Source organism: Callionymus lyra, chromosome 4 (genome assembly GCF_982586985.1).
Source record: "Callionymus lyra chromosome 4, fCalLyr1.hap1.1, whole genome shotgun sequence".
In the NCBI taxonomy this organism is placed as follows: domain Eukaryota; kingdom Metazoa; phylum Chordata; class Actinopteri; order Syngnathiformes; family Callionymidae; genus Callionymus; species Callionymus lyra.
In genome coordinates, this window is record NC_141821.1 from 5,075,731 (window position 1) to 5,102,192 (window position 26,462).

General features: G+C 36.6%; 2 protein-coding genes across 2 annotated transcripts; one reads left to right on the forward strand and one right to left on the reverse strand.

Annotated features, from left to right (window-relative positions):
* Window positions 1-6,895: 6,895 nt before the first annotated feature.
* Window positions 6,896-9,941, reverse strand: cnpy4 (canopy FGF signaling regulator 4). Its single transcript, XM_087790277.1, has 6 exons — window positions 9,791-9,941; window positions 9,582-9,708; window positions 9,281-9,377; window positions 7,412-7,534; window positions 7,227-7,344; window positions 6,896-7,169 (listed from the first exon to the last, which is right to left on the reverse strand). Exons 1-6 carry the CDS (start codon window positions 9,870-9,872, stop codon window positions 7,069-7,071), a joined length of 648 nt encoding a protein of 215 aa, XP_087646403.1. The 5' UTR covers window positions 9,873-9,941; the 3' UTR covers window positions 6,896-7,068.
* A 2,862-nt stretch (window positions 9,942-12,803) lies between these two features.
* LOC148081133 (calpain-5) lies at window positions 12,804-25,269 on the forward strand. The gene is made up of 14 exons (XM_087790279.1): window positions 12,804-12,904; window positions 16,501-16,692; window positions 18,779-18,910; window positions 18,984-19,195; window positions 20,579-20,771; window positions 20,828-21,021; window positions 22,144-22,221; window positions 22,296-22,454; window positions 22,542-22,749; window positions 22,812-22,934; window positions 23,899-24,095; window positions 24,157-24,275; window positions 24,575-24,711; window positions 25,041-25,269. Exons 2-14 carry the CDS (start codon window positions 16,528-16,530, stop codon window positions 25,215-25,217), a joined length of 2,094 nt encoding a protein of 697 aa, XP_087646405.1. The 5' UTR covers window positions 12,804-12,904; window positions 16,501-16,527; the 3' UTR covers window positions 25,218-25,269.
* Window positions 25,270-26,462: the final 1,193 nt, after the last annotated feature.

Below are 26,462 nucleotides of genomic sequence, written 5' to 3' on the forward strand. Positions count from 1 at the left end.
TCAGCAAGTGTGTGAGGATCCGTGGTGCGTTCACGGACAGGCCGAGAGACCGGGGAGATACAGGTGGGGAGGGGGGTGAGCACGGAGGAGGGAGTCCCCGTTATTAACGGGGTTTGTATCAGGACGAAGTCCCTCCTTTAAAGTCCCGTAAATATTAACGTCAGCTCATCTCGCGCCATTAGGGTTTAATCCCAGTTCACCTGAAAGTGTCAATAAAGTTTTGTTTGAACCGCGCAATAAAGTTTTTAGTTTGAAAAAACTTTATTGACATGCGTCAGTTTAAACACTTTGAGATTAAAAAGCGTAAATAACTCTGAACATAAGGTTTAACGAGAGAAAGAGTTTTTTTCATGCAGAGAAGTTGTTAAAGTTTTATATAAAGTTTTGTTGCTTGTAGCTGGATTTTATTATTCGAATCGTGAAACTTTATTAGCAAAAGCGGGAGAACATGTGATCCCGGCGGTTTAAATTATTTTGTTCCCGATATTTATTGATGACAATTAAATATAATCGCAGCGTGAAGTGAAATACGCGCTGTTGAATTAAATAGGTCGTCGATTAAGTTGTCATTTCTACTGTAAAACTCTTATTTCAAATTAAAGTCACATAGAACTCAGCGCCTGTTTAAAACGTAATTACACTCATTCAACGTAATTATTGACTCTTTAAAGAGAAAATCTCGCGCACGGAAAACTTGTCTGTAGTTGAAAAACTCTCTGCAAGTTTTAAATTGTAGTTGATTTAACAAATACTTTCAACATACAGCAACACAAATGTTTTTAAAACCCAGCGGAGATTTATTAAGACCATTGTTGTGGTTTCAAGCAGCTTATAATTATCATTATTATTATTAAATACGCTCAGAAACACACACATTTTTCGTGTGCTTTTCGAAGAGAGATGGATTGTTTAAGATGTGAACCAGATCAAGTCAGTCTTTCTGAATGATTATGAAATAAAATGTTATATAAAAAAGAACAAATAATATATTGAAATGTGGATAAAAGGAGAGCAAATGTTTTTTATTGGGTGAAACTGAGACCAAAACAAGTCTTTCATTGCTTTTGCTCGTTTCTTGTGTAACATATACAGTATATTTAAAAAAAAGTTCGTTATTGTTTAATAATGCTGTGCTACAATGTTTTTTTTATATATAATGTATTTACATGGTGACCTTTTTCTCAAGTATAAACAATATCTCTTGTGTTATATTGGACGATAGTCTCTAATCTATCACAAAAATGACATACACAATCTATCTTAAAAAGTAAATTATTATTTATAAATTAAATTTAAATTATTTGATTCATAGCATTAATTTCTTCGACACTCTTTGTCACTCTTGCCCTGAAATTATTATAAGCAAATACAATTAACTTATAATCCAATTACTGAAAGCAAAATCTTCAACCTCAAGCTTGACTTTACAAAATGTATTTATTTATTTAAAGTTTTTAAGCTTATAAAGTTCAACAATTGTTGAGATACAATTTTTTGAAAACCTGCAGTGGAGAAATTTGTGATGTTATTTTTTGTCATGATTTAAATGAATTAAATTACAACATAGATCATCTGTAAACCTAGTACTATACCAACAAATTAGACATTTTTAAACAACACAGATCACATTTCTATTTGTATTATACACACACACACACACACATATATATCTCATAGTAAGTGCATTATAGGTAGATCCAAAGGAGGAAATAAAAACACAAATAGAAACATGATCTGCAATGTTTAGCTGCAACAATATCCCTTTTTTTTCTTCACTATAAACGTGTGGAAGTGAAAATACATTTGGTCAAGACCACCTTTGTCACTCCTCATCATTCTAGCAGGTTGAAGACACACCAGCGCCACCAGCAGACCCGTCTCTCACGGTTGAAGTGAGGAACAAATATCTGTCCACTTTGCTGCAATTATCCCTCAGTGGAATAGAAAAAAAAAAATAGTGGAGATAATTGGGAGCGGATGGTTCTCAGATGTGAAGCAAAACCGATACAGATGGAAATATAAGAGAATTTTAGCTGGTGAGGGAGGAGGCGGGAGAGTTGATTGGAGAGGAGGAAACTTTCCCAGAGAAAACCATAAAACTGATTGATGACTTCCCTCGAGGAATGTTTCCCCAGGTGTGCCTTCGCTTTGTGCGCGTGTGTGTGCGTGTCCACGTGTGTGTGTGTGTGTGCGTGTCCACGTGTGTGTGTGCGCGCCGCCACAAGTTGCGGTGCAGAAAAGCAATGCTATCCTTGGAGCCGGGACAAGTGCAATAAAGTAAATTGAGGGGCCAAATAGCAGGTTTATTCGTCAATATTGCACCTTGGCAGCACAAACAACGTCGTCTCCAGAGGGTTCGGTGCCGAGATGAAGTGGAGGTAATTGAGGCCATTTAATGAATGATCGTAAAAAACACAAATCCTAATGGATAACAGAAACCATCGCCGAGAGTGTGTGTTTAGCTGGTGGTCCGTGGCCGATGCCAACGTTTGTTCCCCCCGCGGCGGACGATCCGAGTCGAGAGATTGAAACGATAACACTCCGATGTGTTATTATAAAAGCCGACGTGATATCGGGATGACAGGCCTGGCGCCGGGCCAGCGATCCACGCTCGTCTCGGATGATGGAGTGATCGTGCTCAAGCATTCAAAGAATGGGTTCAGATCGGAGCCAGAGCAACGTTAATCTGCCACCATCTGACACAAAGTTGAAGCGAGAACAAGTCTTGGATCGGATTATTAGAAGAGTGGTTTCAAAAAAGTGAAAGGTGAACCTCAGGGATCAATACTTGGGCCAATGGTATTTGAATCAAGTCCAGATACCGATGCCTTATTTGTTCTTCGTGTTTGTGCCACGTGACTGAAAATTATCCAACAAAACATACTGTAGGTTATGATTGTCAAACTGTGGGTTTTAGGGCTGTGTATATATAGTGCTACCGTAGTAACAAGTATATATGTGTAGTATTGTCGAGTACTTGACTCTGTTGTTGTAGTATTTACAGACCACATGACTCTTGACGAAGTCGTAACTACTTTCATTTGTTTTCAAACCAAAATATGTCAAAACATCAGCTTTAAAAGCTGCTGGACTTACTGTATCCTCTCGTCCTCAGTCATCGCCTGTGGAGGAAGTAATGACCGTCGTCTAGTGACACAAAAATGAATAAAGGCTGTGAATTTGTTTATGTTTATTGTAAAAAAAAAAGTATAAATATCTAAATATAAACCATAAAATAACAATCATGAAAATATAATACGATGTAATATGTTATTTTTTTATTGCAATATTTAAGTGTATCATTAGTTTCTTACACTCCTATAATATATATATATATATAAATATGTACATAATATTATTATTAATTGTTTTTAATAGCTCAAACCAACTCATATCACAATATTTTAATAATAGATGCTGAATTAAACATGACAAAAGTTTAAAGAAAAATATTGTAATAAAACTAAAATTCCTGATTTAAGTCACCGTTTTGCAGCTTACATTAAAAAAGTTTTTAAATTATTTTATGATATACAACGATTTTAATGACATCAAAAATATTTTAAATCAGTTACAAGATACATTACTTTTGCAGTTAAACTTGACAATGAAAAGACAATGAAGTCTATGTCGTTCCTGGTTCTTGTACCGACTCGGACTGACTCGAGGATCTGAGATTCAGTCCGAATGAATCTATCCTGCGTTCAATCATGTGACCAGTTACGACTTAACGACTCGCCAACACGCGTGTTTAACGTCCGCCACACTGAAGGTGATCGAACGAGGCGCGCCGTTTGCCGAGGAGGTCTCTGGACCGTGAAGGAGGCGAGAACTGGACCGCGTAACGACCCGACCACATTTCAAAACCTCACGGCGTGGAAAGGAAACCGCAGGCGGCTGTTCACCGTGTTTTACAAGAAGACATGGAGGTTTAGAGATCGTAACCGGATCGTCTACGAACTTAAGAGAATCTTCTCGTGTGTCCCGGTCTGGTCCGACGTGATCCTGTTCTGAGACGAGGGTCTCTTCCTTCTGAGCCTCTTCAGACCCAGAGTTGAATCAAAAACCTGCTCCTCGTTCACACGGTGAAGTGAGGATCAGTGTTGGTGCGACGAGTTGTGAAGTAAGAACATGTTTTAAGAGGCTTCAGACGTGGTGGGTGGCTCAGAACGAGACGCTCCTGGTCGCCATGTTTCAGCGACGGGTGGAGATGAAGAGCAAGATCTTACTAGTTTCTGAAGTGATAACATCGACGGGCGTTAGAGCGGCTTTTGTTTTTAACAAATGTTTCAGTTGAACAACGGCACAGTAAAATACAAACTAAGTTCTGAAGAAAAAGTGAAGAAATCAGGTTTATTGTTTATAACAAAATAGTTTCTAGGATGTAGTACACACGTCAGGCCTGTATGTGGCGCTGTAATGATCTTGAAAGTAAATAAGATCAGTGCTGTTGCCAGAAGAACAAACAAATTGCATATGTCAACAACATAACCCTTCAGAGTAAAATGGTTATTTACTGTTAATTTAACACTTTAATAGGAAAACGATGACAAGTGAAGTATAAACTGTGCATTTTTTTAATTTATTTTTAAATGTTCAAGTTTTTTAACCTCAAGTCACTATAGAAACTAAATTAAATTGATATTTTTAGCAACTTTAACTACAATCTTAAATAATTATGATGGATGGATGGAGGGAAGTGGGAGTGATGGATGAAGGGAGGGATGGGTCGATTATTGGATGGTTGGATGGATGGAGGATTGGATGGATGGATGGATGGATGGATGGATGGATGGATGGATGGATGGATGGATGGATGGATGGATGGATGGATGGATGGATGGATGGATGGATGGATGGATGGATGGATGGATGGATGGATGGATGGATGGATGGATGGATGGATGGATGGATGGATGGATGGATGATAGGATGGATGATAGGATGGATGAATGGATGGATGGATGATAGGATGGATGGGTGATTGGATGGATGGATGAATGAATGGGTGGATATATGGATGAATGGATGAATAGATGAATGGATGATGGATGGATAGATGAATGGATGGATGATAGGATGGATGGATGGATGAATGGATGATTGGATGAAGGGATGATTGGATGGGTGGAGGATTGGATAGATGGATGGATGGATGGATGGATGGATGGATGGATGGATGATGGATGGATGGATGGATGGATGGATGATAGGATGGATGATAGGATGGATGGATGGATGAATGAATGGGTGGATAGATGGATGAATCGATGAATGGATGCATGGATGAATGGATGATGGATGGATAGATGAATGGATGATAGGATGGATGGATGGATGGATGGATGGATGGATGGATGGATGGATGGATGGATGGATGGATGGATGGATGGATGGATGGATGGATGGATGGATGGATGGATGGATAGATGGATGAATCGATGAATCGATGAATGGATGAATGGATGGATGAATGGATGAATGGATGAATGGATGAATGAATGAATGAATGGATGAATGGATGAGTGGATGAGTGGATGAATAGATGATGGATGGATGGATGGATAGAAAAACACATTCCTCCATCCATCCATAAATAAATACATGTAAAAACAATCAAATAAAAAAATACATAAGTACAACAAATAAATACAAAACATATAAAAAGACATAAATCATGTAATAAATAAAGTTAAATAAAGAAGCATCAGAGACGGACCATGAACTTAAATCATTCTCTAACATTTGTGATAAATTGCAATAATGCAATACTATTTTAAAACAACATTGCCTTATTTTTTCTAAAAACTCGTATTTCAACTGAAAATTAATCTGAAAACATAGATTTTTAATACATCTTTCCTTTCAATGTTGTTGTTTTTTAAATCAAACATACAAGAAAACTGCAATATTTAATGTTTTTCTACTTTAAAGTTTAGTGTTTCTCGTTAGTTTTCAATTTGATCGTCAGTTATATTTTTAGTTAAATCATGTTACGATATTAACTTGAGCGACCTCACGTGTCTAGATACGTGTATTACATCCTTTCTGTTGCCTTTCAGCCTTCACACGCGCTACATCAGCGCCCCCTGGTGACCGCCCCCCGTCAACACCAGCTGCTCTACAGATAGCGATAGATGTTTCCTACTTGAAACCATCATTCAATTTAACATTGTGGAACTTTTCTTAATTTGATTTTTTTTTTATAGAGATTATATTGATCATTAAGAATTGGTAAAATCCGAAAATGATTGGCAAACTTTTGGATTTTGATACATCTACTGCAAAATATACTTGACTGTTTGCAAACATGGTTTTTATTTCACTCTTTAAATTAAGTACTTTTTAAAGCAATGTTTGAACAGGAAAGTGACAAACGTCTTTAAAACTTTCCCTTTTTCCTTTTTTAAAATTAAAATTATTTTGCGGTTTCAGAAAAAAAGATAACAAATAAAACAACAAGCAGAGTTGTGGACCTGAAAGTGTAAAACATAAATATAAATAAAGCATTAAAAATGTGTAGCATAACTAATATAAGATAGTCGTTATTAATATTTAATTGAATATTGCAAAATATATAGAGTGGGCTTCAATTTTCCCACAATCCTCCAGGGCTGAGGATAAATCAATCGCTAGGAAGAGGTCAAAGAAAAAATGTCTCTATCAACGGCACAATCCGTAACTGACCACAAGAGGGCGGTATTTCACTCTGGCTGCTCCGTCAGAAACTACTTCATAAATAAAGCTCACCTGCAGTTCTTCATCGTGAGGTCCAAGAGCGGTGTGTTGACCTCAAACACATCAGGGTCAAACATAAGAACGTTGAGCTCATAACAGGAGTCTGATCACTTTTGTTATCCTCTACGTGACAAACAGGAGAAGAAAACTGTAGAAATAATAGAAAAAAACATTTATTCATAAAACCCTGAACATTCAAGAGTCGTTTATACAAACACAAAGATAATGATCTTAAATGTAGTTCCACTGAAGATGTAACATTCCCTCCAAATACAACAAGAAAACATGATTCACTTCATGAGAGATTCACTGAAAAGTACATGTTTTGTGTCACAACTCTCCAGCGTCGTGAGTCTGGTCCTCCTTCGAGACCCTCTCCTCAGATCCTCCTTCAGTGCCCGGGTCTCCCTTCCAGACCTCCTGCAGACACTCTGAGGACAGTCGTGTCACTTCATTCATTCATGACCGTCAATGAAGGAAGTTTCTACCTCGATCTGAAGAAGCGAGGACGTGCTCCTCACAGAGGAACCTCTCCAGTCTCTGCTCCTGGTTATGGAAGTACCAGTCCTCCACTATCTCCTCGTACTCCTCCAGCATCCTCTCGCACTGAGCAACAACAGGGCAACAAGGTCAAGTCATGAAACTTGTTCCTCGACTGTCCATCCATGTCCACCTGTTTCTTCATGTCCGACACTTCCACGGACGGCTCGTCCCACATCTCCATGGGGACTCCCAGATCCACCTTGACTCCTTTCTGGACCAGGTTCCTCAGAGTTGTCATGGTTTGACTGGAACCCTGCAGAAGAATGACAACAACAACAATGATAATAGTAATAACAGTAAAAACAATAATTATAATAATACTAACAATATTTTATAGTAATAATTACAGTGACAAAAATAATAATAATATAAATTATGATAACAAAAACCATCATAAATTATAAATAAATAAAACATAAAAAATAATAACACCATAATTATGACAAAAACATTTATAGTAAAATAACTATAATAATGATAAGGATATAATTATATAAACAACAATAAATAAAAAACAATTTTATCCACATAATAATAATAACAACAAGCATAAAAAAACGATATAGTATTAAAAATCACAATGATAACAAAACCATTATATTTATAAATAAATAACATGTAAAAATGAATAACAATAATAACCATAATGATAAAAATGATAATACTTGTGGAAAATAACAAAAATGACATTGATAATAGTTATCTAAGCAAAAACAATTCAAACATAAAATGTAAACCACAAATAATAATAACAACAATAATAAAAAGATTATTTAAAATTTTAAAAACAAGAATAATAATAATAACAATAATAACAGTTATGATGATAACAAAAACAATATTTATAAATAAATAAAAAGTTAACAATAACACTAATTATAATAAATAATGACAAAATTAATTCTAGTAAAATAACCATAATAATAATAATAAGGATATAATAATATAAACAACAACAATAAAAACAAAAAAGGAAACCACATTAAATATTAAGAGGATTTAATATTTTAAATTACGACAACAAAAATAATAATATTTATAAATAAATAACATGTAAAAAATAATAACCATAATAATGATAAGGATAATAATAACATAAACTAAAATAATGAAAAAAATGCACACCATATATAATAATAACAAAAAAAGTAATAACATTATTTAATGGTAAAAATAAAAATGATTATGAATAAAATATAACAATTACAAAATAATAATGATAATAAAAGTACAAATAACTATTCAAGAAATTATAATAATGTAGCATAAAAATAACAATATAAACAATTATAGTAACAACAATAATGATATTAAATAATAAATATTATAATGTATCAAATAAAATGTAACAATAATAATCATCCACTATAATAATGATAACATTCTGATGAATAACAATACCACTAAAAACAACAACACAACTTCCAGGACAGAAGAACTGCTTTGACATCAAAAACATTTTTTTAAATGAATAAATAACAAAACATCTTGTCAACAAAACCACCTGAAAGTGTATTTATTTGATTGTACGATCTTAATTTAAGTATCTCAGCAGGTTTAGACGATAACCCAGGGGTTCTAGTTCATTTGGTGCTCGCCCTCTAACCGCTTAGCTATTGGTTTAAACCCAAGACGAAGCCCGACGGGATCAATGTCCCCCCAGCTGGACGCCGCCCCTGACAGGAGCTTTCTGCCGAGTTCAAAAGGAGGAACTGCGGCGGGTGTTTCCCTCCTTTATAGGAAGTAGACCGCACCCTGCTGGGTGGCGAGTTCATTAAGCTTTCTCAGAGACGAGGCAGGGCAAACCAGTAGCGAAGCGGTTAGAGGGCGGAGCACCAAATGAGGTAGAACACTCTTACACCCAAACGACACAGAACGACAACACAAACGTATTTATTTTTCAAGTTTATTATTATTTTTTCATCTTCATCGAAGTATCTCAGCAGGTTTAGACGATAACCTCCTGGTCAGAGGTCACGATGAAGATAGAAGAACTCACCTTGGCGTAGCGGAGACTTCCTGGTCTCTCTGCATGAACGCTGTACTGCAGGATCCGCTCACATATACCGTCCACCGCCTCCGTCAGACGAGTCTCTCTGAGGGAGAATCCTTATCATTTAGAATGATTCAGTTGCAAAAGTGAATAGTTAATGTTATAAATAATACATCCATCCAGGTGAATTCAGTAGCAAAATATATAAATAAATAAATACATGTATTTTCAGTATTTTAAAAGATAAACAATGTTTTAAATACAGTTTTACACTCATTATGTGTGAATAATGTGCATCAATCCTCACGACGTGTTGTATTTGATTTTCTTCTTCCTTCTGCCAGAACCAAGAACTTGTCCCAACTCCAGGACTTCTTTGGATCGAGCGCTTTTCTCCAGAGCTTCCTGCAGCTCGGATGTCAGGAACTTACAAACTGAAGCCAAAGTTTGTTTTGAGAAAATATACGTTTAATAAAAATCACGTAAACTCCAGTTAAAGTTAATGTTATTTCTCACCTTCGCACTTGTTCGGTAAACGTTCTTCTTCCGCCTTTGATAAACCAGACATACACAAGAAAACTAGAATAAAAACCTTCATCTTCAGTGATGAAAGTGATAAACTTTAATAAACTTTCATTCTTTACTAAAACAAACACTCGGTTGGACTTCTTCTTCTGCGCATGCGCACACGTCAACAACGCCGGCAGACTCGACTAAACGATCCCAGATCACGCGATCAGTTTGAAAAAAAGAAAACGACAATTTTCATCTTTAATGTAAGTTTATCACGGTTGTTGTAATTTATCTTTCCATGTTTATTTATTTATTAATCATTTTTATGAATAATGTCGATGTGAGGATTGAATGAAAAGTAATTTATTACGGTTTTTTTTCTTAATTTATATTTGATCAAAATAACAGAGTAAAGCTTTGAATCCCTTTATCTAATATAACGTTTATTTTAATTTAAATAGTTAATTACTTATATTTTTATTTGTTTTAATTCACTGTTAACTATACTATGATATTTTTCTTTGCATTAATACTTAATTTATCCCTTTCTTTGACATAATCTACGGTTTAAATATTTAGTATAACAACAACAATTATACATTATATTTTTATTGTTGTTGTTTTCGTTATACTGTGCTGTTGTTGTAAAAGTGTGTTTCCCCCCTGGGGATGAATAAAGATTTTCTATTCTATTCTATTCTATTCTATTATTAGAATAAGAAAACATTTATTGTGTAAGAACAACAACCAGGATTGTTTGTGGGTTAGATAAAAAAAATTCTACTTTTATACTCTCATATATCGTTTTTATTTACATTTGCATTTATTACTGTATATTTATTATATTCTATATTATCCCCTAGTATGTTCTTATTAGTTTTATTATTGTATTATTACTATAAATGATTTTTTTTACATTTTATGAACTGATGGTCTCTCACGACTTAGTATTTAAAGAACACGCAAGACCAGAAAAAAATCATGTTTACAAAAGAAAAACATGCTGTTGTTTAGAAAATAGTATTTGTTCACACAATCAAAAAAACTGGGTAAAAAAATGAGGAAACTACTTTAATAATTTTAAGCAGTAGTAGTAACTCACTGGTGACCATATAGAATCTGAAACGTCCTTCTGTTGAATAATTTACATCCATCATCTCCTCTGAAACCTCTTCCTGCTCTCCTGGGAGAACACTCAGCTGTTCTCAGACCAGGCTCTTTCCAACACGTCCAGGTCCTGCCTCACACGAGTCTTCCCAGTAAAACTCCCATGAAATACCCGAGCAGCCTCAAGAAGCAGCAGTTTCTCCTGAAGGTACCTGAACACAACACGCACCCTCGTAACATTGAGTCACGTGATGATTATTATCTGTAGTTTGCAAAAACCAGGTCCAGGTTTAACCTTCTTAAAGTCTTCCTCTCCAAGATGCATTGAGTTCCTCATCATGACCATGTTATTACTTTATAAAGTTGCTCTGAAATCTGGGTGAACGAGATGTTACGAGAGTCTATTATGACGTAATAATGGCTTCACTCCTCCTCCAGCCAGCGGTAATCACGCCCCACTTTGTTTATACAACGAGTCCTTTGGAGGTGGAGACTTCCGGGATTAATTGCGTGCGGTGACAAACCTCCATGATTGACCAATCATAAGGGGTGGGCGTGGTTATGGTCAACAAGATTTAATCTCAATAAAAACAAAGTGTTTTCAGTGGGCGGAGCTTAAGATCATTTTCTTTATACCGAAAGGTTATTTAAATGACTATTTCTACTTTTCTCAATGTTAGACCAGAACTGTGGCCCTTTGATTGTTTGTATGTGGCCCTCATAAGATGAAAGGAAAGCTATGAAACTATGAAACTTGTTTAGTAATTCATGACTTGTTTCACCTAAAATATAATAATAATAATAATAATAATAATAACCTCTATCTATATAGCGCCTTTCTAGACCAGGGTCACAACTATTATTTAGGTTATTTTGTTATTTGTATTTAATGCTTTAAGGTTTAATCCTTGTTTCTTCTCTTTTTAAGTAAAAAGTATATTTCTAAAGAAGTAACACAAAAAAGACTCTACATTTAAAAATGACAACCTTTTATTTTTTCCAAGTCAAGTAACAATTCAACTGTATCATATTATAATGTAAAACAGTTCTTTCTGATTTTTCTCTTTTTCTTAACTTTTTTCCATGACATTAAAGTTCTTTTTTCTTTGTCAATTTTTTTTAAAATTTGCTTTACGACCCCTACTTACAGTGAGGCCTTGTCTTGTGGCCCCTTGAGAAACTCGAACCCTCCTGTTATAGAGATTCTTATTTAAAAATACCCTTTTTTAATATTTAATATTTAAAATTCTTAGTCCGGTGTGAACCATGGCAACGACATGTTTCATATTGAAACACTCACAGGCCATAATTCAAAGTCTGGCTCGGGGCCACACGCTAAATGAAGGGTATTCAGGCCGATGTGTTGGTGAGGAAGCAGTTAAAATAGACGACGCTAACAGGGGATTGGGTGTCAGGCGAGGGGAAACACTCTGATACTCAAGAAGAAGAAGAGAAACATCACATGTCCGGGGACGTCTGGAGCTGAGGAGCGTTGAGACCAGAGAGGAGTGAGTGATACACAACAACGGTGAGTGATACACACAACAACACACGTGTTTGTCCATAATTCATCCTCTTAACAACACTTTGTTATGTCATGGTCTCACTCGCGTGTCTCGTCACTTGGTAACTGTCTATTGTCTGTGAGGAGTGAGATAGAGTTACACACTCCTGCTGTGTCACCGTATGGTATGGCACACACACACACACACACACACACACACACACACACACACACACACACACACACACACACACACACACACACACACACACACACACACACACACACACTCTTGTTTCAGCCACTCCTGTGATCAGCATCTCAGTAGCTTGTTTGTCGAAACAATTTCTTGAAATGAAGCATCAAAATAATTAGTTTTTTTTAATTCTCTTTCCGTCAGATGTAGATGTTGGTGGAACCAGGATTTTATTTATTTTTGTGTAGGAGAAAAGGATGTTTTGATCTCATGGACGACGAGCGGCAGGAGATCGAGCTCTGACACTCAGGTAACCATTACAAGAAGAAGAGGTTCTATATGTTTGTGACGCTTCACTGGATGAACAACAATGATATTTTCATTCATGTCAGACTGTTTTTTAAAAGGATCCTCAAACCTTTTCGCACCTTTAAAGTCGGCTTCATGTTCAGGAACTGACCTTCAGATTAAAACAGTAAAAATAAAATATCATTATCAACAAACAAAAAAACTCAAAACCTAGTGTTTCAGCAACAAGATGATTTATTTCCAGGAGTTTACAGGTTTATTCTTTGACTGAAAAACAGCTCAATCACCTTCTGCAGCTCTTGAGACATGAAACAGACGCTTATCTATAAAATAACTTGAATATTTAACATAATTTCTTTGAATTAAAGAACTTGTTTTAATGCAGGAATGTAATAACTGAGTGTAAGTACCAGAGGTGCTAGATTATAGTATAGAAAGTAGATAAGTAGATAAATATCTGAATGAATTTACTTCAAATTAGAATTTACCTCAAGACATTTCACAGTTTGACTACAACTAAATAAGAAGAGAAACAGCTGCAAGCGCAACATAAACCTATAGTTAAACCAGACTCAGTGTAAATGACCTTCTGCTGTGACTGGTTTGAAAATAACAAAGATATTTTTTTCTATTATTGTCAACAAGAACTTCAATTCAATTCAATTCGATCTGATTTAAAGTGTCTCATAATAACAAAGTTATCTCAAGACACTATAGTTTAAGTAAGACTAGAGTGGAGAAAAGAAAAAACAGATCCAGCAACTCAACAGTGAAGGCCCTGGCTCCAAATCTACATTTAGAGATTTGTGGTTGAGCTAATAAATCTGAGTTTAAGGAACGTAACGTCCCAGAGAGTTGATACGTTTGGATTAGATCTTTAATGTATGTTGGTGCTAGACCATGTGAAACTTTATAGGTTAAGAGAAGGATTTTAAATTGTTTATAAATTCTACTGGAAGCCAATGTAAAGAGGAGAGCACAGGAGAAATGTGTTCGTCTTAGTCTTAGTCTGAACACAAGCTGCAGATTCTGAATGAGCTGAAGATTCTGAGAGACTTTTTAGAACAGCCTGACAGAAGAGAGTTACAATAGTCTGAAGGTTACAAAAGCATGGATGAGCTTCTCAGGAGCATCTAAAGGAAGGAAGTGACTGATTTTTGAAATGTTACGAAGGTGGAAGTAGACAGTCTGTGATATTTGTTTTATGTGTGAGTTAAATGTTAAGTCCTCCTCAAAGCAAACACCCAGATTATTTACAGTGGTGCTTGTAGCAGGAGGCCATTTTGAAAAGATCATTAGTTAAGGATTGTCTGAGATGTTGTGGACCAACTAGAAGAACCTCAGTTTTGTCCGAGTTCAGTAAAAGGACGTTTTTGGTCATCCATGACTTGATATGTGTGATACAGGAGTGTAGTTGTGTAGCTGTTGATATGTGTGATAGAGGAGTGTAGTTGTGTAGCTGTTGATTTGTGTGATACAGGACTGTAGTTGTGTAGCTGTTAATTTGTGTGATACAGGACTGTAGTTGTGTAGCTGTTGATATGTGTGATACAGGACTGTAGTTGTGTAGCTGTTGATATGTGTGATACAGGACTGTAGTTGTGCAGCTGTTGATATGTGTGATACAGGACTGTAGTTGTGTAGCTGTTGATTTGTGTGATACAGGACTGTAGTTGTGTAGCTGTTGATATGTGTGATACAGGAGTGTAGTTGTGTAGCTGTTGATACAGTATGTGTGATACAGGAGTGTAGTTGTGTAGCTGTTGTTATGTGTGATACAGGAGTGCAGTTGTGTAGCTGTTGTTATGTGTGATACAGGACTGTAGTTTTTTAGCTGTTGATATGTGTGATACAGGACTGTAGTTGTGTAGCTGTTGATATGTGTGATACAGGACTGTAGTTGTGTAGCTGTTGATATGTGTGATACAGGAGTGTAGTTGTGTAGCTGTTGATATGTGTGATACAGGAGTGTAGTTGTGTAGCTGATTTCTTTCATCTGCTTCATTGACAAGTAGAGTTGAGTGTCATCAGCATAACAGGTTTATAGAGTGTCTTCTGATCAAGTCTAGTGGAAACATATAGATTGTGAATAGGATTGGACCAAGAACAGAACCTTGTGGGACACCATAGCTGACCTTAGAGTGTGTCGATGAGAGGTGGTTGACATGTACATAGTGCTTTCTATCCGACAGGTAGGATTCAAACCAGTTTATTGCAGTTCCACGTATGTCTTTATGGTTTTCCAATCTCTGTAGAAGAACCTGGTGTCAACAGTGTGAAATGCAGCACTGAGATCTAGAAGAACAAGAACTGAAACATGGCTCTGATCAGAAGCCACTAGCAGGTCGTTAATAACTTGCATAACTTGCTTTAAAAAAAAAATAATTCTTTGCCTGACGCCAACAAAATTCTATATGATTTATTAATTTTAATTTTTACAATCTACTTATTTTGAATTCATATTCTATTAAGTGTGTTTATTTCTGTTACTATTGTGTATCTTTTCATTGTAGTTTCATTCATAATTTATATAACCTTTTGAAAAATATATTCTGTATAATCTAATAATTTCAACGTTTTTATTTTCTAATTTAAAATATCTTTGTGAAAGAACAGATGTAATATATATCCTATCATAGAGTGCAATTTGAATGTACTATTGTGCATGAATATGGAGCTTCTATTTCTATTTATTAACTCAAATAAACCTGTGGGTTCTGGTGTGTAGATGAGCTTTTATCATGTTGAACAAAAAATGATTATATTATTATAATCTAGTTATAAATGTAAACATTAATCCTCCTATATTAATATATTGTTTTTTGTTGCTGCACGTTTGTGTGAATCAAAAAGATTTTAAAATGTGAAACCTCATCCTAACAGCAGGAAACACTTGACCCTGCTGTGACACACAGACACACACACACACACACACACACACACACACACACACACACACACTAGTTGATCCTCACACACACACTCAGTGAACTCGCAGTTCAAATCACTGATGACTTAAACAGTACCGTTAAAAAAACAAACACAACAGACGCACAAACCAACAAGACTTTGGACACAGTCCATGTCCAAGCACGATAAAAGCCCTTTAGGATTGAACCGACAACCTTCTGAAAAAAGAGCCTGTGATCGCTGATTTATGTCCAGAGTTTTGCTCGTGAAATTAAAGCTTTTACAAAGTAAGAGTCGAGCTGTGACGCTGCAGGAGTATCTGGTGCGAGATTAGGTAGCGCCGGGTGAATGCCAGCAGCGCTCGGAGGGCTGATGTCTTGCCCAAGAGCCAGTGACCTCAAGAGTGTCTCCACTTCTGTTTAATAACACTTTTAGTGTTGTTTTTTTTTAATTATAAAAGTTTATTTCTTATGAATAAAAGATTCTGCATGAGATGCTTCAGCTCTCCTTAGGCTTGGCCGCCCAGCTAACCAATCACAGCTGTCAGTCTCTTTTGAAACAGCAATACAACTTAAGTACCGTATTGTAGTGACCAATCACGAGCAGTGTGTAGAAATGCATCATGGGAGTTCTAAAAAATGTTAAAGTTGTTTGTGACATCTTTGGTTTCTGCTCGCGTGTCTTCAGGTTCTTCTCGTCACAAAAGAAAAAACGATGCCGGAGCGAGTGAACCACTTCCAGGGTCAAAGGTTCCACAGGTTACGAAGGTCGTGTCTGCGTCGCGGGGCCCTGTTCAAGGACCCGCTCTTCCCCGCCGCGGCCCAGTCGCTCTTCTACAAAAGTGCGCCCCCTGCGGGACTGACCTGGAAGAGGCCGAGGGTCAGCGTTTGTATATTAATACGTGGAGAATAACATTTCTATCATATCTTCACTTCTATAATAAACGTCTTCACCTGTCGACGGAATTGCTGAATCGGCACGTCATGTTTCAATCCCATGTTTATTAAAACTGCTTCTATTATGGGATGTATGTATGACACAGTATCCCTCCGTTAATAGATGCTGGTTGACTCGAGGTTGTTTTTAGTCCACGGTTGTGATGCAAACAAGCGTTTGATTGTTTATTTAGAATCTATTTTAAAAGATTTTTTTTTTATTTCAATAAATAAATATGATTTAAAATAAAAATCACCTGAAAGTCGCTAGTGTAAGGTAGAAATGTTATATATACTTCTAAAATGATTATTATTCAATATATTTATTATCTATTTTTAACTTTTTTATTGGAAATAATTAAATGTTATTTTAAATTGAAGATCAACGGAAAGATGCTTATGTGAGGTACATTTCTTTTAAATATATATTTTATATTAACATTATTGTTTTAGTCAGAATCTATTTTTAATCTCAATGAATTAAATATATTTAAAATAAAGATCTGGTGAGAGTTGCTTGTGTAAGGTAGGTTGGTTTTTACATATAATTGAATTCAAAATTATTTTTAAATGTATTTTAATTTCATCGATCATTTGATTTTATATAAACTGAAGCTTTTGTTCGTATTCTACATGTGCAGGCCAAAAAAACGTACCAATATACGTCTAACGTATATTTCTTTTTCTTGTTAGTCTTCCAAAGACATGGAGAGGAACTCTTGAAATAATTGTCTGGGAATAGAAACCCAGGTTACCTAACGTAACCACGGTTCTACGAATGAACGTGAGGCCCGGCTGGGGGGCCTCGCATCATGAAGTAGAACTGCGGCTATTCCTGAAATAGAAAAGTCATGAGAGGACAAGAGACAATAGTCTAGGACAACATCAGGATAATGTGTCCCAAGTTTAATCTTAGAATCTTCTTCTCGGTTAACATGAAGTTTTTACCAAGAGTTTAACCATTTGAAAGTGAAAAATAAACACATGTAGAAATAACTTTTTTTTAAACGTCTGACATAATAGATATAATATAATAATAGATAGAGATAAATAAATATTTTTTATAAATCAAAGATACATCTACATATTTACATAAACTAAAAATAGTTTGATTATAGTGGAAAATTGTTTGATTATAGTTTTAAATTGTTTGATTATAGTTTTAAATTGTTTGATTATAGTTGAAAATTGTTTGATTATAGTTTTAAATTGTTTGATTATAGTTGAAAATTGTTTGATTATAGTTGAAAATTGTTTGATTATAGTTGAAAATTGTTTGATTATAGTTTTAAATTGTTTGATTATAGTTGAAAATTGTTTGATTATAGTTTTAAATTGTTTGATTATAGTTGAAAATTGTTTGATTATAGTTGAAAATTGTTTGATTATAGTTGAAAATTGTTTGATTATAGTTTTAAATTGTTTGATTATAGTTGAAAATTGTTTGATTATAGTTGAAAATGGTTTGACTATGATTTCTTTTTATTATTGTTGGTAATTGTTTGATTATAATGTATTTTTATTATTGTTGGTAATTGTTGGATTACAGTTGAAAATATTACAAAATTCTACGATAGAACATGTATACACTGCAAAAAGATATATTATTATAGTTTTTATTATAGTAATAAACAATGTACATCTATAATACTTTGGAAAAAACAAATCTTGAAATGAGTCTTGAATTTAAAAGGTTTTATATGGGGATGTATTTTGTTCCCTGGCCTGAGTGTTGGTGGAAGATACACTGACTAGATCTGGTCTCTCTTGCACTCATATCTGGTCTTGAATTACACCTGAAGAGGTCATGACCCCGGCATGTGTATCCAGAGGAACTTATAGTGTTACCTGACAAGAGCAGATCAACCGCTCGAGAACCTTCTTGCTGGATCGACTCTCAAAACACATAAATAATCCGAAAATGACGAGGATAAAAACTACTGAGTTGGTTGTGGTCATGTTTTATGTCTTTGTAACGATAGTTGCCCATTTATTTACCATTTTCTCTTTTATTCACTTCTTTCCTTAAGGAGATTTGTAAGGACCCTCGTCTCTTCGTCGACGGCATCAGCACGCGGGACCTTCACCAAGGTAGTCTTGGGAACTGTTGGATGGTTGCAGCTATTTCCTGTTTAGCTTCAGAGCCGTCTCTTTGGAAAAAGGTATCCGTCCTCCTGCTTTTTTGTTGCGTCGTCAATCTTTGCCACACTTTTTTCAAGTCAAAGATCTTCCCAGGTCATCCCCGACCACACGGACCAGGAGTGGAATCCCAAGCGCCCTGATCTGTACGCGGGAATCTTCCATTTTCGATTCTGGCGTTTCGGACGCTGGGTGGATGTCGTCGTGGACGACCGGCTGCCGGTCAATAAGGATGGAAGGCTGCTATTCTGTCGCTCTGCTACTCCAAGAGAGTTTTGGAGCGCTTTATTGGAAAAGGCTTACGCCAAGTGAGCGACGATTGGATTTAAAGATGAAATGTTTTTCAAATGATCATGATTTGATAGAACATATAGGACGATACAGAGCATGAGCAAAATCATGGAGCAGGATTAGAATAAGGCTAAGAGCTATGGTTAGGGATACTGTTATGATTAGGGTATGGGTTGGATTAGGATTAGGATTAGGATTAGGATTAGGATTAGAATTAGGATTAGGATTAGGATTAGGATTAGGATTAGGATTAGGATTAGGATTAGGTAAAGGGTAAGGGTAAGGGTAAGGGTTATGGCTATAGGTATAGGTATAGCTGTAGCTGTAGCTGTAGCTGTAGCTGTAGCTGTAGCTGTAACTATAGCTATGGTTATGGTTATGTTATGGCTATGACTATGGTTATGGTTATGATTATGATTGTGATTGTGATTATGATTATGATTATGATTATGATTATGATTATGATTATGATTATGATTATGATTATGGTTATGCATATGGTTATGGTTATGGTTATGGTTACGATTATGATTATGATTATGATTATGATTATGGTTATGGTTATGGTTATGGTTATGGTTATGGTTATGGTTATGCCTATGGTTATGGTTATGTTATGGCTATGGCTATGGCTATGGTTATGATTATGATTATGATTATGATTATGATTATGATTATGATTATGGTTATGCATATGGTTATGGTTATGGTTATGGTTACGATTACGATTATGATTATGATTATGATTATGGTTATGGTTATGGTTATGATTATGATTATGATTATGATTACGATTATGATTATGATTATGATTATGATTATGATTATGATTATGATTATGGTTATGTTATGGCTATGGCTATGGCTATGGCTATGGCTATGGTTATGGTTATGATTATGATTATGGTTATGGTTATGATTATGATTATGATTATGATTATGATTATGATTATGATTATGATTATGATTATGGTTATGGTTATGGTTATGGTTATGCCTATGGTTATGGTTATGTTATGGCTATGGCTATGGCTATGGCTATGGTTATGGTTATGATTATGATTGTGATTATGATTATGATTATGATTATGATTATGATTATGATTATGATTATGATTATGTTATGGCTATGGCTATGGTTATGGTTATGGTTATGATTATGATTGTGATTATGATTATGATTATGATTATGATTATGATTATGATTATGATTATGATTATGTTATGGCTATGGCTATGGCTATGGTTATGGTTATGATTATGATTGTGATTATGATTATGATTATGATTATGATTATGATTATGATTATGATTATGATTATGTTATGGCTATGGCTATGGTTATGGTTATGGTTATGATTGTGATTGTGACCATTGTTAACCATCCATCGTGCATCCAGACTCAACGGCTGCTATGAGGCCTTGGAAGGCGGGAACACCCCCGAGGCCCTCGTGGACTTCACAGGAGGCGTCTCTGAGCCTCTTAGTCTGGACCGCCGAGCTCTGAGCCTGCACAGCGAGCAGAGAAGGACGCTTTTCCAAACTCTGGTCAAGGCCCATGAGCAGAACTCCTTGATCACATGTTCCATACGGGTAGGGATTTTGTTCGACCATGAAGGTTTTGAAATGATCGTCTTGATTTGGTTCAGCCGGCCGAGGGAGAGACGGTGGAGTCGGTTCTGGAATGTGGTCTAGTGCGCGGACACGCTTATGGGATCACAGCGGTGAAAAAGCTATGGTTGGGGGAAAAGATCCTAACGTCCAATGCCACGTCCAGACTCCTGATGGTGCGCATGAGGAACCCGTGGGGGACCAATGACTGGACGGGTGCGTGGAGTCAAGGGTGAGGACGGCTGGGACACTGCTAAATACATTGAGTTTTTACAGCTCTAGGAAATTCCTTGATGGCTCCCCGTGTTCATGATGTTTTATAGAAGTTCTAGTGAGACTTTGACCAGATCTTGACGTCGGACGTTGAGGCAGCATCTGTTTTTAATATTATTAAACTGAAGGAATGGAAGAAATACGTCAGTTTAAACTTCTTATTGTTATTATCATTTTGTCAGGTGTCTTGCTCTATGCTTCGCCTCTGACCCTCCTGTTCTCGCACGCCCCCTGCAGGTCGTCAAAGTAATGGCAAAACGAGGCCAAGTTAGTGCAGAAAATATGGGACTTGTTCAGGAAAATAATAATAATAAAAAAAACATTATTAAATTACTAAAGAGGAAACAAAATTCCTGTGAAGTAACTGCCAGGATGAAAGACATTAATCCTGAAATACTTTCAAATTAAAGAAATATATATTTAAAAGCAACAATGTGAGGTTGCTGTCAAAATAAAAGAGCGAAAAACAAACAAAAAAAAACAATAAACACAATAAAATATGTGATATACTACCAGAATAAAAAAAAATTAAAATATCAGGAAACAAAATATAATTTATTTTGAACTGTCAAAATAAAAGTGCGAAAACAAAAAAAACAAAAATAATAACAGTACATTGTGATGATACCAGATACAACCAGAATAAAAAAATAAAACAGTTTAAAATAAAATTTACAACTAAACATAATGCAAAAAAAAACTAAAATAAAGGTAGAAACGAATACAATGCATTATAATGTGTCTTTATCAAAATAAATAAATAGAAAAAACACTCACCTGTCTTTCTAACTGCTTTCTACTGTCAAAATAAAATAAATATATCCAAAAGAGAAACAATAAGAGGATTCTGTCAAAATAAAAGACCAAAAACAATACAATAATAAAAGTGAACTGAAATAAGAATAAAATAATAAAATATAACAATAAAAACAACTATGGCAGAAACTATAAAAAACAAATACGTATCAGAATGTGTCTTTATGTAAATTAATAAATGGAAAAACCAACACAGTTTAAAACATCTTCTGACTTTGTCAGGTTTCTTTCTCCTGACGTTACTGCTCTCACGCGCCCCCTGCAGGTCAAAGCAATGGCAAAGCAGAAGTCGTGCTGAAAGAGAAAAGATGGGACTTGTTGTTCGCGATGTCGGAGAATTCTGGTCAGTTTTTTCTTTCTTCTGAGTCACATGAACCCAATGCTCAACGTGACTTTGGTGTATCCTCTCGTCCTCAGGATGGACTTCCAAGACTTCTGCGTCCACTTCTCAGACGTGGTAGTTTGTCGCCTCCTGGAAAAGAAGCTGTTCTGGCGCCGACGTCACTGGCGAGAGGCTCGTGGTTACGGCGAGTGGGCTCCGGCGCCGTCTTCTCCGGGGCCGTCTTCTCCGGCGCCGTCTTCTCCGGCGCCGTCTTCTCCGGCGCCGTCTTCTCCGGGGCCACAACTCTCGCTGCCCAGCACCTCCCTCCCCTCGGCGAGGAGCGACGCCACTCAACTCAGAGACCACCGAGAGGAGGCGCAGCTCGGGGAGAGTCAGACAGGAAGAGAGGGAAGGTGTCGGAGGGATGAGAAGAAGGAGGACGAGGGTAAGAAGGAGGAGGTCGTCGAGAGCTGGCCGGCACAGGCCGACAGGAGGAGTCGCTGTGGAGGTTGCATCAACCACAGGGAGACGTTCCTGCACAACCCTCAGGTACAGAGAAGATCTGTAGAGATACGTGAAGATTCTTCCATCTCACCCTTGTTTCCCTTCAGTACATGTTCGAGGTGAAAGGTCAGGAGGAGGAGGTGCTCATGTGTCTCCAGCAGGAAGATAGAAGGATGCGACGGAAGGATGGAGGAGGAGAGAACCTGGCCATCGGTTTCGAGGTTCTAAAGGTGAGTTTTAATTGTAATTAAAAAAACGGATATGTTACCGTGGAGGCTTTTTTAAAAATACACATGACTTAATAACTACAGTTTTTCTAAAACATTCATATGGAGTCAAATCTATCTTTATTGTGTGAATTCTGAAGGAACTTTTGCTCTTCTGACCTAAATTTTGTACCGATTCTCTTCCTACAAATTTTATCTGATTTGAACCGTTCAAACTTGTATCAAATCAACTCTTTCCCGAAATGCTGACTATGTTCTATCTTTCTGTTATCTCTTCAACTCTTTTTTCTATTCCTCTGTTTCTACCCTTTTTTTCATATTCACTTGAATGATAAAACTCTTCAACTCATGTTTCAACTCCTTCCACTTTGACCTTCATGTACTTTCATGTACTCATACCTGGAAACTTCATAAAAAACACTTTGTCTACTTACTACTACTAATTCTACTACTTTACTAATAATAATACTACTACTTCTACTTCTACTACTACTTCTATTTCTAATTTTACCAAGAATTATTCTTCTACTACTAATTCTACTTATACTTTTACTACTAGTTCCTCTACTTCTTCTTCTACTCTCACTACTACTTCTACTACTACTTATTCTACTACTCTTTCTACTACTGTTTTACTACTTATACCTCTGGTTTTACTACAAAATATAAATAAATACATTTAAAACAACGTGAGATTACTGTGGAAATAAGAGTGGAAACAAAAGATAATAATGTTAGGCAGAATAAGGTTTGTCACATTGTGTCATCAATCCAGGGACTCGTTGTATAAACAAAGCGGGGCGTGATTACAGCTGGCTGGAGGAGGAGTGAAGCCATTATTATGTCATAATAGACTCTCGTAACCTCTCGTTTGCCCAGATTTCAGAGCAACTTTACATGTTCATGTTCATGATGAGGGACCTACTGCATCTTGGAGAAGAAGACTTTGGACATGTGTTGTCTCCAGGTGGAGGTGAACCGCAGCAGCAGGGTTCAGTGTGTGGTAAAGCAGGCGGCGAGCTCCATCTACATCGACTCCCGCAGCGTCACGCTGAGGGAAACCTTCGCCACCGGTCGCTACGTCGTGCTGCCCACCACCTTCCTGCCCGGACCCACCGGTCGCTTTCTTCTGCGTCTCTTCTCTCACGCCAACATCCAGCTCAGGTGTGCTCAGGTATCTCGACGACGGTGGTTCATACGTTCTCATATTTTCTTCTACGTGAAGGGAGCTGAGAGAAGAGTTGCCGCCGCCTTCGTTATTCCAGTGTTTGCTACCTCATCCCACCCTGGTGACCACGGTCCATCTACGCAGGGCCTCAGGGTTCAGTCTACCCAAGCAAAAAGGTTCTCTTGCCCACTCCTGACCTTGATATGAAGCAACACAGCCATCAATCATCTATTGGAGAATTTAACCAACATTACTAAGGATGTGTTGATGAAGCTTCATGAAGCGTTGTCCTCATATTCTGACCCCACCAGATGGCGCTCTCTGCTCTACAACCTTTTACTGTCCTGAGGAAACTCGTGTGATTTTCAACAAGAGCGCCACCTACGGACCCTTGACAATTATGAAAACTGCTTCATGAAGCTCCAGCGACCCGTCAGTACAGACTTTTGTTTGGGTAAATATCTTCTCTCAACAGCTGCGGATGTTTACGCCGTCATACGCTGCGAGAGCGACACCATCAGGACCAGGGTCTTCAAGGCCGAAGGAAACCCAGAGTTCAATCTCAGGACCATCTTCTACAGGAGATACCCCGACATACACATCTCTGTCGAGGTTTGACTCATTTGATGAAACGTTTTGACGATGATGTGTCGATGAGGCTTCATGAAACAACTGAAGAGGTATCACGATACAGGGTCTTCATTTTGGAAGTCCAGTTTGAAAACTATTGCAGGCTTCATTTAATCATAAGATCAGTGCCATCTAGTGGTCTTTCATAATGAAGACACTGTATGGTGAGACCTAATCAGCTGTTTCATGAAGCCTCATTGACACATCACTAGATTTGAAGACTATATTTGGACCTAGAAGCTGATTCAACTGAGAAACACTGACCATGTGAGAGAGAAGACCAACTAAATCAGCTGTCAATCATGGTGTAGATCTGGAGGCGGGGTCTCCTGTGGGACTCCATGCTGGGCAGAGCTCAACTCAAGACCCTGGAGCCGGAGAAGAGTCGCAGTCGCGTCATGGATCTACGAGGAGGACGATCTCGCTCCGGGTTGAGAGGCTGTGTGTTTGTTGAGACTTCGACCAGCTACTGTCTGACTGACCTCTAGCCTGGTTACCATGGCAACTAGGACAATTGACTGTGATGGGTCTGCTGGTCAGACAAAGTCCTTTTAGGCAGAAATCAGATAAAATACTTCCTGGAAAATGATTGATCGATTGAACAGGTTCAGTCTTGTTGTCATGAACTGTTAAAGTTGATTATTATCAAATGTATATACATGCTATGAGCCCAGAGGCATAATTTGATTTAAGTCGTATATTTGAATAAAGTTATTTAAATTCAACTTTGTAAAGTTATTTATTGTACCAGACGTATTCGACTTCTGAAAAACAAGGCAATTACTTTAAAGTTCTTCTGAAACTAGAACATTACACAGCACGCCACCACACAAAATATAAAAAAACATAAAGTACATATGAAAAGAAAATATACTTTTAATTGACATACAAGAAACACACTGACACTGATATATATTTTCCAAGTAATCACAAAAATGAACCAGCAAAAAAAATCATCTTACATTTGTTTTTATTAAATGTCAAACTGTTAATAAACATTGTCCGCTCTTATCGCCCTAACATCCGTTGGCAGTGGAAGTATATTGAATACACTAGGAACAGCAGTCATCTAAATAGGCTCTCCTAGAATCAATCAAAAATACATTTTTATTTTTATTAAACAACAGGAAAATATAACAATAGCAAGAGAACAACATTCCCGCGAGACCATCAACACTAAAACCGAACAACAAAACACAAAAAAGGCATAAATTAAAAGAAATATTTTCCTCGGAACACCTGACGACTTATGGAACAGTGGTTTTGAATCACTGCTTTTTTAAATGTTGTCAGATGCCTATAAGATCATGAATCCATTGCTACAAGAGTTCATGTTGGTTCTTGGCGTAATAAAACACCGAGAGAAACCAGGTGACTATAGAAGTCAGACGGAGCATTACGGTAACCACAGGGTCACACTGAGTCGTAAAGCTTTGTAGGTTGTGATTAAGTATCAGCAGTTGCAATATCAATTGTATGTAATAATACTCCGATATAAGGAAGTTCAGTGTGTATATCTACGCTATCATATCATTATCAGTCTTCCCAGACAACGGACATTTACGGTCTTTGATCAGGACTTTTTTTTTTATGACACATATTGTTTCAATTGATATCAAAATAATTTATCCATCTATTTCTGAATTAAAATGTTAGCTTTGTTGTATCTGTCATTTTAACCAGGGGTTTTTAATCGTCCTCATTCCAGGGCCCCTCAAACACCATTAGTCTAT